The sequence below is a fragment of the Odontesthes bonariensis genome, chromosome 17, assembly GCF_027942865.1.
Source record: "Odontesthes bonariensis isolate fOdoBon6 chromosome 17, fOdoBon6.hap1, whole genome shotgun sequence".
Classification (NCBI taxonomy): domain Eukaryota; kingdom Metazoa; phylum Chordata; class Actinopteri; order Atheriniformes; family Atherinopsidae; genus Odontesthes; species Odontesthes bonariensis.
The window spans coordinates 10450197-10465238 of record NC_134522.1 but is presented as its reverse complement, the minus strand read 5'-3'; the positions used below and the strand labels follow the sequence as shown (position 1 = coordinate 10465238).

At 44.1% G+C, this 15042-nt stretch overlaps 2 protein-coding genes across 7 annotated transcripts in view; one reads left to right on the top strand and one right to left on the bottom strand.

Annotated features, from left to right (window-relative positions):
- The window catches only part of ralgapa2 (Ral GTPase activating protein catalytic subunit alpha 2), a 90323-nt gene extending 80491 nt beyond the window's left edge, over window positions 1–9832 (top strand). For 3 of the 6 annotated variants that reach the window (XM_075447745.1, XM_075447740.1, XM_075447743.1), the window contains 2 exons: window positions 1430–1551; window positions 7170–9832. In XM_075447745.1, coding sequence (XP_075303860.1) covers window positions 1430–1551; window positions 7170–7330 — 283 coding nt within the window. In that variant the 3' untranslated portion in view covers window positions 7331–9832. The other 3 variants (XM_075447742.1, XM_075447744.1, XM_075447741.1) reach the window with 3 other exon arrangements.
- A 1835-nt stretch (window positions 9833–11667) lies between these two features.
- insm1b (insulinoma-associated 1b) lies at window positions 11668–14553 on the bottom strand. Its single transcript, XM_075448529.1, has one exon. It carries the CDS (start codon window positions 14363–14365, stop codon window positions 12845–12847), a length of 1521 nt encoding a protein of 506 aa, XP_075304644.1. The 5' UTR covers window positions 14366–14553; the 3' UTR covers window positions 11668–12844.
- Window positions 14554–15042: the final 489 nt, after the last annotated feature.

The window sequence follows — 15042 nt, the reverse complement described above, 5'->3', positions numbered from 1 at the left end:
ATGGATTTATTTTCCAACCGTATGTCCAAATTTTCCATTTATACAATATTTCCGTCTAATCGATCAGTAATTTAAATAATCACTTTTTTTTACCTTTTTACGTAGAATAAATCAAGAACTTTTCAAGAACATATCTTTATACCTTTTCCTTTGTCTTGTTCTTCCCTTTGTCAATGTCTGTCTCTTACTCTGAGCAGCTTGGCTTTCATACCCTTTGGTGTGTCCCGGCACAGGTGCCCGTCGTCCCTACTTTGCTATGGTTCCCCTCAAAGCCATTGGTCATGGCTGCCTTGGCCCCTGCTGTGGCGGCATGTGCCCACAGCAGGCCGCTTGCCCAGTAAATGTCTCGTCCTATCTATCTAACCCAGACCAGCGCCTCTCGGCCCAGTCCAGCCTATCTCAGCTTAGCCTGGTCCATCCTTGGCGTCGGCAACAGCCTAGTTTCACTCCACCCTGGCAATCCTGATGAGATGAGGGGGAGGAGGGCATCAGCATTCAACAACTAGAGCTGTGTGTTTGACAGTGAGTTCATGTGTTTGTGAAGCAATTTGTCAGGCGTCAGTGAAGGAAACATGTTCACAGCAAATAATCAGACTCATTCTAAAAACATGCTCACACATTGTTAAAATAAGTGCTGACTATCATTATGCCTTCAAAATAGTCCTTTTTACTCCAATGGTTCCCTATATCATATTTTATCCAGCTTTTTCCTCCATTCCACAACAGACTTAGCAGGATATATCCATGATAATGATATGATAATGGCCACCAGAATGTTTTCCACCCTCACTCAGCAGCCATTTTGCTGGCTTATTTATCTATTTATTTATTGGAGCTTTCCCATTTCAAATCCAGCCATCCATCCTGCATGCTGGCTGCCCAGGCCCCAGTCACTGCTTGTCACTCTGAATTTCAAATGGCTCCAATTTTCCCCCTGATGGCACGGAGAAGTGGCAGGCAGCACATCGGGGAGGGTGGTCCTAGACATGCTGCCTGCAGCAGGGGTTCTATTAGAGAAGAGTGAGGGACGAGAGGAGGGAGAGGAGAGGTTTTGAGCATCACGCCAGTCGTGGTGTATTCTTTTTTTCTATGATTATTTTGGAGACTGCATTCTCATTTGGGGCTGTATGGCATGGCTGATTGTTCCATCTTTGCTTCTGGCTGGTTGCTGATGGTGAAGCTGCCCAGTCTGGTAAAGCTACACCCAAATCTCGTAGTGCTGTTTGTGTTTGTTATGCAGCAATAAAGCCATCTAATTGTTCCTGGTATTTGTTTCTAATTGCTGAACTATGCTAGAAATAGATATATAGTTTTATGACCTGAAATTCTTTTATGAGAGTTCATTTAAATGACAGGTGAAGGCCTCACCTGCTGTCTGGTTGTTGTTTTTTTCTGCACATGATATTTTTCTTTAACGAGACCAATCCAGCTACGAGGAGCGAGCCCTCTACTTAGAGGCCATCGTTCAGAACCACAGAGAAGTAATGACGTTTGAAGACTTTGCGTCGCAGGTCTTCTCCCCCTCTCCCGGCTATCCAGTGAGCGGGACAGGTGAGAAATGAACCACACTGCACCTCCACTTGCTCCCCATTGCCTCATCCCACTGTTGCTTCATTACTTTTGGGCATTTGCCTCTCATGTCCTCTTTTCTTAGCTCTTTGTCTACATCAGTCTCTCCTCCTTCTAAGCACACCTGTTTGCCCCCTTCACCTCCTCCTCCACCCTTCATTCTCCTCACTCTTCTTCAACGCCTACGCTCACTGATGAATATCAAACGTCTGGCCCTGGCTCTTTACGCGGTCCGACTGACTTCAAACACTCTGCTTTCTCCACTTCCTCAAGCCCCACTCACGCTACTTTTGTTCATCTCCTCTTCCTTCAAACTGCGTCTTTCCGTGCAATTACTTTCTTGTGAATATAAGCAGCGTTTTAAATGGCAGTTGCAGAATGCATGTATGTATTTATGTATGTGTGTGTCTTCACGAGCTCGGTCACCAAAACTTAAAAGATCTAACCGACAAACACCAGCTCGCGGATGTCAGCACAGCCCTCTTATCAGTTCATGATGAATAGGATGAAAAACGTGTCTTATCTTGTTCTTCCTACTTCTATCAGCTCCGATCGATCTGCAACAGCTCTGAAATCAATACAAGATTGCACTTTTCTACTCTATTGGATCCCGACACACATTCTGTTTTGACAGGGAAAGCACTCCACAAAACCACACCACAGATGTCTTATCATTTTCAAATATGTCAGGGCTTATATATTTTGAAGGTGCTTTAGAGTGCATGCAATATATTTATTGTGTGTGGGCAAGTGAAAATGAACTGTCTTCTCTGGTTTTTTTTGGTTTTTTTCTGTGTGTGTGCGTTTCTGTCCGTATGTGTTGGACTTCAAATTCTAGCAGGTGTGATATTCAGGCAGAAAAAGAGGTTGTCAGACAAATTTCCATAGTGTTGGCCGATCTCTCCTGCAGAGGTGTAAAATCTCCCTCCGAACAAAAACAGCGTAAAGGGGAAATACAGGGAGCGCTCTTTGTGTCTGCTCGCTGATGCCGAGGACTCAATCAAGTAGCTTATCAGAGGTTAGAGTGTTTAGCCAGAAGTGAGAATAATGATTCACAGCTTGGGACATATGCTGCAAGAAGCCGTATCCGAATAGTCTGACTCTTCTAGTTTATATTTTAACTTTCCAAACCATATATACTTGAAAACTTGTTGGATTTATTCATTTTTAGGTAATATGTAATTGTGTTCTGGAGGACAGATTTTAGTGATGAATATCTCATATTCAAGTAAGCCTAATGATAAGGTAGCTTTAAGACGTCCAAATAAAAGATTTAACCGACACTGAGTGGTGTGCATTTCAGATATATGCAACTCTTTCAAAATAGCCGAAGCAAGAAGCACAAAGTCTTGCTTCTTGAGGTCGAACCACCAGATTTAGGTGCAACTACTTCACTGGGTCACAAAAAGCACAGAGAGAAGAAGAAAACCAAATAAATGCACGATACCTGAGAAAGAATAAATGTAAACCTAACAGGACACAATTATCCTCCAGTGACACCATATTCCAGAACTGTGACCGACCTGGACTTTCAAGAAATACAAGGTGTCAAGTGCTCAGAGACCTGGCCACGGTGAAGGAGGAGGAATATCATTCACAAGTTCAGGTGTTAAGATTAGAGCGAGAAATGCCTGAAGACGGATTTTTCTAAGGTTTTAAGGACAGATTAAATAAAAGTGGCTATGGATGGAGCAGATGGAGGGAGTCACTGATGAACACAGGACAACACTTCAAGCTAGGCCTGGGCAGCGTGGAGGAGATGTACAGAGGTACATCTCACAAACCTCTGGAACATACACTCTGCAGACATTACAAAAAGAAGTCCAAATTCATATATATCATAATCACCATGCAGAACAGAGCTCCATCACGTGAATCCAAGTACAACACTGGATAGCCAGCCAGCAAAAAAAAAAGCAAAACTCACCTTTTGTTTGTTAAACATCCAAGTTTGAGGTTCAGTGACATCTTGGATTGACTGAAAGCATTGAAATTGAACAACAAAATGAATCCCTAAGAATGCAGTCTGCCTCAAACAGTGAGTTTCCGTGGGATCACCTTCATTGCTGCAGTAAGTCCTAATGAACAGCAATTTGTGTTTTTCCTGAATCCACACGTGTTAACTGATCAATAGGTTAATAAGAGCATATAGTATATGAGTTTATCTGAAATACTCTTGCCTCATGCAGCATCACAGCCTTTCCCAGCAGGTTTGTGCTGTTCAACCCATTCACAAAGTTGCCTTTGACAGAAATGGAGGTTTGAGCCAGTTGTCAGCTTTCTTTTATCAAATGGATAACTTATCAGATCTACTAAACGTAAGAATAAATTTTCAAGCACAAAGGGAAGGTTTCATACGCTTTGAGCAATGATTCTGAATGTCTTGATACTCTTGTGTCTTATACAGTCTTATATGCATTAAATGTGGCTGTGGTGGCTGACTGCTCCTCATCTTACCCATCTCAAAAGTGTTACACCTCTCCCTTTTCTTTATGCAGAAGTGTGCGCGAGAGTGTGTGTGTGTGTGTGTTGTTGGTTTTTTTTTTATGCAAGTTTTCCTATTCATCTGCCTGTCTGTCCACCCTACTCTGGCTCCCATTGCTGCCACTAACATGTCATCCATGCTCCATGACAGCGTGCAGGCGTTGGCCGGGGATGGTTTGGGACATGGATTACCCCTGGGCCAAAGTGGACTGTAAGACTGCCTGCTTCCTTCACACTTGGCATGATGCCTAACCACAGCCCCCTAACAGCCATTCATTCATTTAGGTCACTGTGAGCCCTCCCGTCATCAAATGAAAAGGGATTGCGCTTCATTTAGCCCTTTTTTAAACGCAACGCAGGCTTTGATTTTACGTACGGTACCTGCATGCTGATTAGACTAAATAAAGCGCCCCTGCAATATGCCACCACTTTGCCAGAAGGCGTCTCACCTGAGCCCCCTCATGTCAGCCATCCACTTCTTTACCATCTTGGCTTGTCAGTATCTTCTGTAACCTCAAATGTTATCACCCTGAATGTAACTTCGTTCTCACCATGCAGCTTCAGTCCAACATCATGGCTTCCTGCATGAGCTCATCTATGATGTGAACTCCCCATCACCAGTGCTCTGTCCTTGCTGTGTTACTCTTTGCACCGCTTGGTCACTTTGTAGTGTTTTTCTAATTTTTTTTTTTTTTAGAAAGTGGAGGGGGGGTTATTGTGCTTCTTAAAATTATTAACTGCACTAAAGAAAACAAGAGTACTGTCACGATAAAACCACATAAAAGCTACCGTGACCCTCTGAGGTGCTCCAACATCTTTTTCTTTCACCCTAACTACCTCTCTACTCGTTACATTGGTGCTAAATGTTTCTAAGCCTGTTGTTTCCATGTCAACTGACCAACATTTGTGCTTTGGCTTTCAAAATGGTCTTACTGTTTGAAATCTGTGACTGACATTATGGCCTTTTGAAAAAAATGCCACTTGTTGATCAACTCATCATCCAAAATCAGTTAACAACTAACCAAACCGCCACACACGCTGCCTGAATATCCCTCCATCCAACCTCTGAGACACTTGTGACCTTTCAGCAGCGTTGTGTTGTGTTCTCCTGCAGTTTGGTATGCCGTGTCAGTGTGTCCACTGCTTTCTCACATGATGCTCTACTCTGTTTTTTTTTCCCTTTTAGATTAAAAAAAATCTTAAAGATCCAAATGCTATATGTGGTGAAGGTAAGCCCGAGGTCAGACCGGAAGCTTTTTTTTGCTCCAGCAGCCTACCTACCCTTCGCTCGCTCACTCATCCTGGCTGTTTTCCCTCCCAACGCTCCTTTATCATTCGGTACTAACCAAGCTTTATTGACTGAGTGCTTTGACAAAGGGAAAGGGAAAGAGAAACCGGGCTGTTTATGTCGGGATGTCTTACTGTTTAGGCCAGGCTGGTAATTGAGAGCGATGCACGGTGGCGACAATTAGCACCTGACTAAGTAGCAGCATGAACAATACGGCTACACTTCTGGCCCTTGCTTCTGCATGTGGAGCGCCTTTATCTGTTCCCCCAGCAAACACTTTTCTCCTTTTTCTTTTTTCCTCTCTCAATCCCTCCACCCCCTTCCTCATTTCCTCCTGTTGGAGTGTGCCTGTTTGCCTGGGGCAGACTCTGAGACTAACACCTGCCGCACTGGAAGACGTCTTTGTCATCTAAAGCCTTGTTTGAACTGCTGCCTTGGGGACCAATGGGATTGCAGGGCCATTTCAAGACTCCCTTTGTTTTCTTCCTTTCTCGATTTTTCTCTTCTTCTTTTACTTCTGAAGTGAATGTCGCTGTAAGGCGGTTTTTGGCCAAGCAAAGAGTCAAGTCGTGGGGTTATAATGACCGTAATGATGGATCAGTTGGGTTATTTCTTCACTCTGACTAGAAAAACTTAATTCTTACATGAGCCCTTACAATCCTGCACTTCATTTGGAAACTGATGCAACCAGTTGTTTGTGTAAATTGCCTTTATTAGATTCCCTTCCTCCAGTTTATCATGGATTTTTACAGTCTACGAATTTTATCTTGAGTTTATGTTTACTGTTGGAATGAATAGACGAATACAGGAATGCTGAATTTACTCCCCATAAGGCCGCCCACATTTTTAGCCAAGCACACCTCTCTTTCATATTCATATGTAGATTTGAGAATGCACGTTTGGAGCCCCTCACCTCCCCTGTTGCCTTCACAATACATACACCCAGTGTTTCATCCGTAGCCCAGCCTCCTCTCCCAGTGAGCTGCAGCCCTGGATGCTGCTGGTGTCCACTGTGCTGCTGAGTCTCTGTTACTCCAGCCATCTGCCATCCCTTTTAGCCGGTGCAACTTGAGATGCCTCCGAAAAATGGCAGGAAATAAAAGGATAGGAAAGAAAATAGGCAACCAGATGCCATCTCAACAAAGCAGAAAAGTTGTTTAAACTCGAGGCATGGGGCCGAGACGGGCGGGGGCCCCGTAGTTTGGATTTGGTGAGGGGCACAGCGAGGATGTTCACAATACTTGATTGTCCCCACCAGCATTTCATACCCACCTCCCACATTATTGCTGTTTGCCATCACGTAATCATTGAAGTGAGGGTTTTGTGTAAGAGGACAATGCTTGACAATGGGAAGGCCCCGATGTTCACAACAAGAGCGTAATGTCTAATTTTATTTCCATTCAAAGCATTCTGCTTTCACACTGTGAACTGAATACTTTCTTTTTTAGCTGCAAAGGTTGCCTCTCTCTATTTTTTACATCCTATAAGCTTCTGGAAAAAAACTTCTCTTTTAACAAGCTTTGCTTTTCTACAGCATGTGAAAAAGGCATGTCATTTCTGAAAGGTTTTTGTTCTCTGCCTTAATTCAAATGAACTTAAACGAAACTAATTTGAATCCTAACTCTTGTTTTTCACAGTTTGTTTGTGAATGAAGGTGAAAATCCTATGAACTGGGTATTCTTGGTTTCGAGAGCAGCCACATGCATGAGAAAGCATGCTGAGATGTAGAATTGAAACGAAGCCCAGTGAAACGCTGCCACATCTAACCGTCTCGCTGTCTCTCCATCGTTGTCCCTCTATCTGCAAACTTTCTCCATCTCTCTCTCAGGATCCTTCACTGGCAGCGTCAGCACGGACGGCGGAAACACCGCGACAACCACAACAGACTCGGTCGACCAGGTTTCTCCCACCATGCCCCGTTCCACAAAACATAGAGTTTCAGGGAAACTCCGCCGATCTGCCAGCGCTATAAGCAAATCCTCCAACTGAGCTCCTCAACCCGTCCCCCCTTTTTTCCCCCTGAGTGAAGACTTTAATCTTTTCTGGAAGAACCTCACAGACCCAGCCGTGACTGCAAGAGTGTTTTTTGTCGGGTTTTTTTTTTCGTCTGATACAAACATTAACTGGAATCTGTTTAAATTTTTTAATTTAAGTGGCTGTCGTTGATTTTTGTCGCTACATTTCACTTTAATTGCGTTAACTGAGACGGACATGAGACTAAACTATTTATGCTCATCCGGGTGGTTTCAGCAACATAGGAAGACTCTGTTTTAAAGTAACCTGTGATGTAAATGTGATTTTTATTCTCTTTTTCTAGTGCGCTCTCAAAGCACCAGAAAAACAAAGTTCTTACTATAGTAAGGGAATGGGAGACCGCTTTATGCCGTTTCTTTATCTAACCTGTTTCCACACTTAATGTAATAAAGCACTGAATGACACAGTTGTAAATGCAATTGTGCTTAAACCGCACAAGAGATTGGTATCTGTTTATGAATATGTCTGCCTTGTTACCTCCTTTAGCATCTGCCACAACCTTCCTGTGTCAAAGATTCCACTTCAGGTAGTGACAGAGTGATGCTGAAGCTGTTGTCCTGCCCTGTAGCACCAGTTTGGACTATGTTTGTGGACCATTTTCCCACAGTGAAAAGAAGAAAAGACTGATGCACTGGGGAACGCCTCCCCTGGTTGATTTGTACTCCCTGCACTACTGCACAGACTGCTTGGGTACGGAGTCCCTGCAGTGTCAGAGGTTTTTTTTCATTGTTTTGAACCCGGAGTGGACAATCGATGACGTCTTTCTAGCTTGAGATGAAATTAGATTTGTTTTTTTGTGGGTTTTTTTTTTTTTTTTTTTTTTTTTTCACCACTCTCATTTTCCTTTTTAAATGAATTCCAATAGATTGTGTCATGATTTGATTTATGCAACTCTGCTGGAATGAGAAAAGACTGCGTTTGTAATTGTTTTCTGATGTTGTTAACGTGGGCTTATGTCCGGTAATTAGATAAGTTCCTCCTGTCTCTTTCCTCTGCTATCCGTTTCTCTCTCCTGTGAAGCTAAGACATCGACATTCCGACATTCCCAAACAACCAATGTTTTTGCACTCACTTTCATCATTAGCATCGAATGTTCTTCTTCTGTCTTTTTTTTTTTTTTTTTTTTTTTTTAATTCATATTGCTTTAAATTTTATTATCTCGTGTGTTTGCAAGATGTATATTGAGAGGATTATTTGAGGAGTTATTTTGCGGATATGTTGTGTTATGTATTCTTGTGCTGTTCAGAGGAAAATACCGCCAGAGCCTCAGGTGAATCTTATTTCCATGCACTGGTGTGTGTGCGCTTGTATGCAGGTATGTTAGTGTGTACGCGTGTAGCCTGTGTGACTGCATCTGAGAGAGCTTCTCGCAGTGCCTGTGTAATGTCTGTCCTCTACAGTAAGATGATGTCCCACACCACCACTGCTGCACCCACGTCATGAGATTAAACTTTGATTTTTCATCACATGAGGCAAACCGTGATCACTTTGAGCCGCAGCTCCTCGTTAGCAGTGTAAAACAAAGCGCTTCCCCCCCCTGCGTCTCTGAAGGTCAGTGTCTTGTGCCTCCCACGGAAAACAACAGACTCCACTTCTTTCCCATCTTTCCCATGATCCTCTTCCCACGTCGTCTCCTGAGACCTGGTGGGAGAGGGGGGCTCGGGCATGAGGTGGCATGCCAGCGCTGAACTCTTACTACCCCTCCTAGCAACAGTCACGCCTGCGCTGCTCAGGTTGTCATGGTAGCCAGGTGCCCCCACCCCCCCCCATATCACACACTCGGACTACACGCCCCCTGAAGGCTCCACCCAAGCCACAACCCTATCCCCATCTGTTGCACTACTATGCCTTACTTTTGCCCTCTTTCTCCCACACCTCACATCCTTTTGTTTGTTCAGTCCTCGAGCAGAACATGGTCAATCCAAACAGCCGGGGATTCCACACACCTGTTTTTTTGGGGGGCTTTTTGTTTATCAACGAATGTATAGTTATATAGGCCTGGACCCACGTCTATGATTTTTATTTCCCCCCCAAAGCCACTTGAAGGAACCACCCAAGATGTTGATCTAAAGATTGTAGGTTATAGAAAATGCCTGTTGAAGGGATATGTTCTCCTCTTTTAGTGGCTTAGTTGCTGGAGGTGTTTGGACCAAGATAAGGTTGTTCGTCTTATATTTGTGAAGAAAAATTTGTTGGTCTTAGTCTTGATGTGTTGTTTTTTTTTTCTCTTATTGTTTTAGAAATCCTTGTACATTGTGTCAAATTCGAAGGCCTCTTTGCCCCCTAATATGAATATATTAATGCCTGTAATATAATCTTTGTATAAGAGAGGAAAAAAAAGCTTGAAATTTCATCTCGACTTGTCAACATATCAAACTTTTTAAATGCCGAAGTCCTGCTATCTTCATTAGAAATGTGGAAATTGAAACATTTCATTAAATCATTTTTGAAATTCTACACGCTTTATTTTTCTGTCTGTTAACTGATGTGTTGGAAATTAGGGCTTTTATTAGTGTGCAGGCTCAGGATGGTGCTGTTACCATGGGGTTTTCTGTGACCCTGGCCCGGCCGCGCTAACAGCAGCGGCAGCGGGGGTAACCTGACCCTCCTCCCATCTGTCTCCCCTGCTGCTCAGCCCTACTTAGAGCAGGCCGGCATAATGGAAGCTCATCAGGAGGTACAGGTGCAATGGCTGCGGCACCTACAGGTGCCCTACCTCTCCTGAGCCACATAAAGACGCAGGAGAAGCACTTGACCATAATTGGAGCCCTGAAACTGTGTGTGAGAAATAATCCTAATGTTACCTCATTTTCACTGGGTTCAGCTCCGTTTGGCTCAGTCATTGACTTGGAAAATGTTGCAACAGAACAAGCTGACACTGTGATTACTACCTTATTGTATTATTTCATGTTATCCCACTAGCTGTGGTCCATTTTCACACTTCAGATGTCTTTTTTTTTCTTGCTGCATTGTCGCCGTCGCCTCAAGGCAGAGAGATGCTCATTTGAAAAAGTTTGTGTGATCTCCTTCTGCCTCAGACAGGTGCAGAATATTAATAAGAGTGCAGAAACTGGGAGAGACGAGGAGTAAAAGTTGGTTTGAAGGTGACATTTACCCCCCCCCCCCCCCATTCATAAGTGATGATGTTCTGAGGTCAACGTTATCATAATGCTCACTGTATCTGTGATTTAAGTCTAAAGTGACATAACTGGAAGCTACCTGCTGAATTACAACTCACTTAATGCTTTAGGGGTTCTGTTGGGTAAATCAGCTGTGCCCTGGTGCGTCTTAAATCAGATGGAACTAAAGAAAAATTGAGCTGTGAGAGTTTTCCAAAGCAGACAGATGTTTTACTGCGCCAGAGGTGAGCACTGATCCACCACCTCTTTGTCCTCCTGTCATGTCCTGACATGGTATTAAGGGGGGAATTTATGATAAGGCCGTAAGTGGTTCTCTATGGCAGCGACACGGCGTCTGTTGAGCCTCTGCAGCAATGATTTACGGAGGCTCGGTCTGATAAAGGATGGGGGGGGTAGGGGGGTCGGATGCGAAGATTTCGTCACGAGAGTTTCAGACGTTTTGTCGTGCACGGTGAGGCCTGTTTAATAGATTTGGACAAAGTTGGGAGTGTCAAGACTTTTGACCCTGCGGGTTTTAAAAGCTGACGTTTGATTTTCGGGGATTTTTTATTTTTTTTTTAGCGTGAAATTAAACTATAGACCACTATAAACCACTTTCAGAACCGACTTTAAACCACCTGATAGCACACAAAAAGTTGGGTCAAAACTGCTTTTGTGTTGTCTGTGAATTTATTAAAACAAATAATTATGTTTACATCTGTTCCAAAAGTGTCTTAGATTAATATGCAAATAACCCACAGTTAACTCAGATGTGGGGACTTTATTATTATTATTATTATTATTATTATTATTATTATTGCTAGTATTTTTAAGATAGATCAATTAAGTGGTTTTGATGTGCGCTCAAAACTTTTGTTTCAGTTTTATGCACCGAAAACAAAACTGCAAAAAAAAATCAGTTCATGCAACATCTTGGCATTGCAAGATAATTTCTTATCAAAACATCACAGAAGCACCTCGGGGATGAAAACTTGGATGGACTAGTGTGTTGTTGTACTAACAGTCCATCCGAGGAGGCCACTAAAGCCAGACGCGTCAGTAGTTGGATATGAGAGTCCCTCAAAAGAAGAAGGAAAATATATAGATTTCTCTGAAATAAAGTTCATAACGCTGTAAGTTGAAGCTCTCAGAGACCACGTGTCCTTTTGAAAATATTTTATTTCCATAGACAACAACGATATACACATACAATCAAAGCGCTATAAAAGCCAACATTTAAGAAAAATAACTTGTCCTTAAAAAAGATTGCATCTAAGGTAAGAGCTTTAAGTTTTTTTCTTTTCCTTTTTTTTTAAGGTTTTTTTTTTCCAGTTTGTTTTGATTTTTATTTCTTACAAGAGCTGTGGAGATTGAAGATTAAAACCCGACCCACGACAGTTATCACAAACTCATAAATTTAACCAACGAAAAAAAAAAAAAAAAACAGAAAAAACATTTTGGCTATACGACATGTAAACTGCCAGAACGATTCACAGGGAAGAGGGAAATAAAATCACGACAAACACAACAATAAGTTACATCAAATAATTAGAATAAATAAATAAATATGATGAAAAATATTGCAACAATCTTCAATAATAATAAAATATGTGCCAGCATTCAAAATTAAAACAATCTATGTTGACTTTTTTTTTTTTTTTTAAGGCAGTTATACAGCGGGATTTGGATGTGTATGCACTGTAAGCTATTTCAGACTAGGCTTATCTGTATACTAAAGGCATTTGTGGTTCTACTAAACGGGGAATTCTTCAGTCACACTTTGCTTTTTTTCCACCACGACAAAGTTGATAAGTTCTGTCATTCACAAACTGGCGTAAAGCTACAGTGATGGAGCAGTCACGGTCGGTGAATTCAAGAGGCTTCGACGGGGGGGGAAAAGGATTTCTGAGAATTTTAAGACATTTCTTAGGTCTAGAAGCTATCATTGAGCATGTGCTGTCCTAGAAAAATACCCTTTAACAGTCAAACTAACGCTTTGTATTCTTTTTTTGTTTTCCTTCTTCTTCTTCTTCTTCTTGATAAACTAATTTGAGAAATAAAATCCCAAAATAGGCCTATGTGTACTTCAAATATAGAGACAAGCATTCAACAATCACTGATTGGCATGGAAAATACACCACTTAAACATCAAACAGTTCTGCCTTTCATTGGCCTCAAGTTATGGCAGTGAGCGTCACAAACTTTTTTGTGTTTTTGTTATCTTTTTTCCCCTTTCTTTTTTTTCACCCCAAAGCAACTTTTTTGTTTGTTTTTCTCTCGATTTTTTTTTTTTATCATTATCATTTCCATCCCCCCACCCCACATCAAAGGCACAAGTTCTGTGTTGTCTTCAACAGGCGGGGCGCACCGGCATTTGCAGCAGGATCACCTGCCTGTTCTCCGAGGGGTGGCACTTGTTTATGTGCCTGGTGAGCCCCGGTGAGCTGTAGAGAGTGGCGGGGCAGTATTTGCACGGGTAGATCTGGGAGGAGTGCATGAGGCGCAGGTGTCTCTCCTGGCCGGCCCTGCTGGTGAAACTCTCCCCGCACACCGGGCACAGCAGACAGTCCACCGGGCTCAGATTGAGGGGGCTTTGGTTTGAGGCTTCCTCTGAGGATGAAGAAGATGATGATGCTGAGGAGGAGGAAGAGGAGGAGGAGGAGGAGGAGGAGGAGGAGGAGGGAGCGACGGCTGACACCGGAGCCTGCTCTGTCGCGCGGTCGCTGGTTTGAAACCCGTGCTCTTCCAGCACTTTCTTTTGCAGAGCCTGGTGTCCCATGATGTGTTTTCTTAGGTATGCCTGTCGCTTAAACCTCTTCCCACAGTACTGGCAGTCGTATGCGCCGTCTTCAGAGCCTGATTCGGACAGCCCTGGACTCGGGGTGTCTCTGTCACTCATGTCTTTGGCTTCGTCGGAGACTGACTTGATACCCAGGGGCGGCATTTTGGCCATTTCAGATTTGATGCCCTGTGCGGGTGGCATCGCCGGGGTGCCGGTGATCCGGGGTTTGTGCCAGCGGCGGTGAGAAGCGAGGTTTGCCGGGCAGCTGAACATCTTATCGCACTCAGGACACCGATACTCGACTCTGACTATGCAAGAGCATTTGTGCTGAGCCAGAGAGAACGGATCCGCGTACGCTTCTTTGCACAGTTGACACACAAACTCCCCTAAAGGTTTGTTTCCTCCGGAGGACTGCGCCCTCGGCTTCATGTCCACCGGCCCCTCTTTGATTTTGAGCCCAAGCACTGGAGAAGTCGTCACCTCGTCTTCAAAGTTGAGTTTTCTAATGGCTTTGGGTTTCTTTGAGGCAGGTTTAGATTTGCGCTCTGCTCCATCGGCTGCGGGTCGTTTGATGGCGACCCGGTTGCTTGGTCCCGGGAGGCTGCTGCTGCTGCTGCTGCTGCTGCTGATGGTGATGCTGGTGGTGCCGCTGCGGCTGCTGTTGCTGGTGCCGATTTTCAGGTCGACCGGGGCGTACAGAAGATGGTCCAGGCCGGAGAGCGAGGCGGGTGTTGGGAATGACTCAGCAGAAATAGGCGAGCCCAGATTGAAACTTCGCTCAAAATATCCTCGGTCGTGCTCTTTGCTGATGGGTCGGGTGGGGCTGTAGATGGCTTGGCACACTGTTTCGGGGTTGCCAAACTGTGCCAGCTTCCCCAGTCTTTGTACCGGAGCGTCAGCTGCGGTGAAGTCCGGCGATGCTGAGGCTCGGTCTGGGCTGGACACCACGGACATCGGCGGGGAGGGGTCAGTGTGACTCGGCAAGGCAGATGGGGTGGGATGCTCATGGAGGTCATCTTCGTCCGATCGAGTCCTGTAGGAAACATGTGCAGATTTCTTGTTTCTTTTTACCAGGAATCCTTTGGGCATCTTGGCGAGTAACAGCGGAGAGGCACTTCGGGGAGGTGGGTGAAGTCTGGAGTATCCAGGTTTGTTAAAAATATGGCAACACGAGAGGCTTCTGGGACTTTATCTCCCCAGTATATCGATCCTTCTGTTGCTGAAATGTTTTCGTCTCCAAGGCATAGCTCCACTCTTTTTATGCCGGAATGATGCTATTGTTCTCGCCCCCCCCTGTTGCAGCATCCCCAACCAATGAGATGAAACCAAGATCCCAGTGGATTTTATTGTGGGAGGGCTCAGCGCCTGGGTTTGGTGGATTTCGTTGGAGGATGTGCAGATAGCTTAGCAGATGTACTGGCGGTTTATTACATTAATGTGTGCGCTCAGCCCTCCCCGACAGAGGCACACGCCGAGACCCTCCTCTTTTTATGGTCTGATGGGCCCCTATACAAATGCACACGTGCCACTGCTTTGTGGTTCTGCTCTGGGGGGCCCGGAGTTGCCAAAAGGAAATGTCCGTCAAAACCACCATCATTAGAATTAAGGCAGGGTGAAACAATCTTGGTAAAACAGAAACCACAAGCTCCCTCTTTGGGTTTCTCCTGTGATGTTCGTCCACTCAGACAAAACTATAATGTCGTGTTTGAAATGCAGTTTCTTCCCAGGCTGTTTTTAGCTCCACGTGGAGCAAAGTTGTTTGTTTG

What these genes read in the sequence shown, in the direction of transcription:
- insm1b (XM_075448529.1), bottom strand. Translation starts at nt 14,365, where the DNA reads ATGCCCAAAGGATTCCTGGTAAAAAGAAACAAGAAATCTGCACATGTT.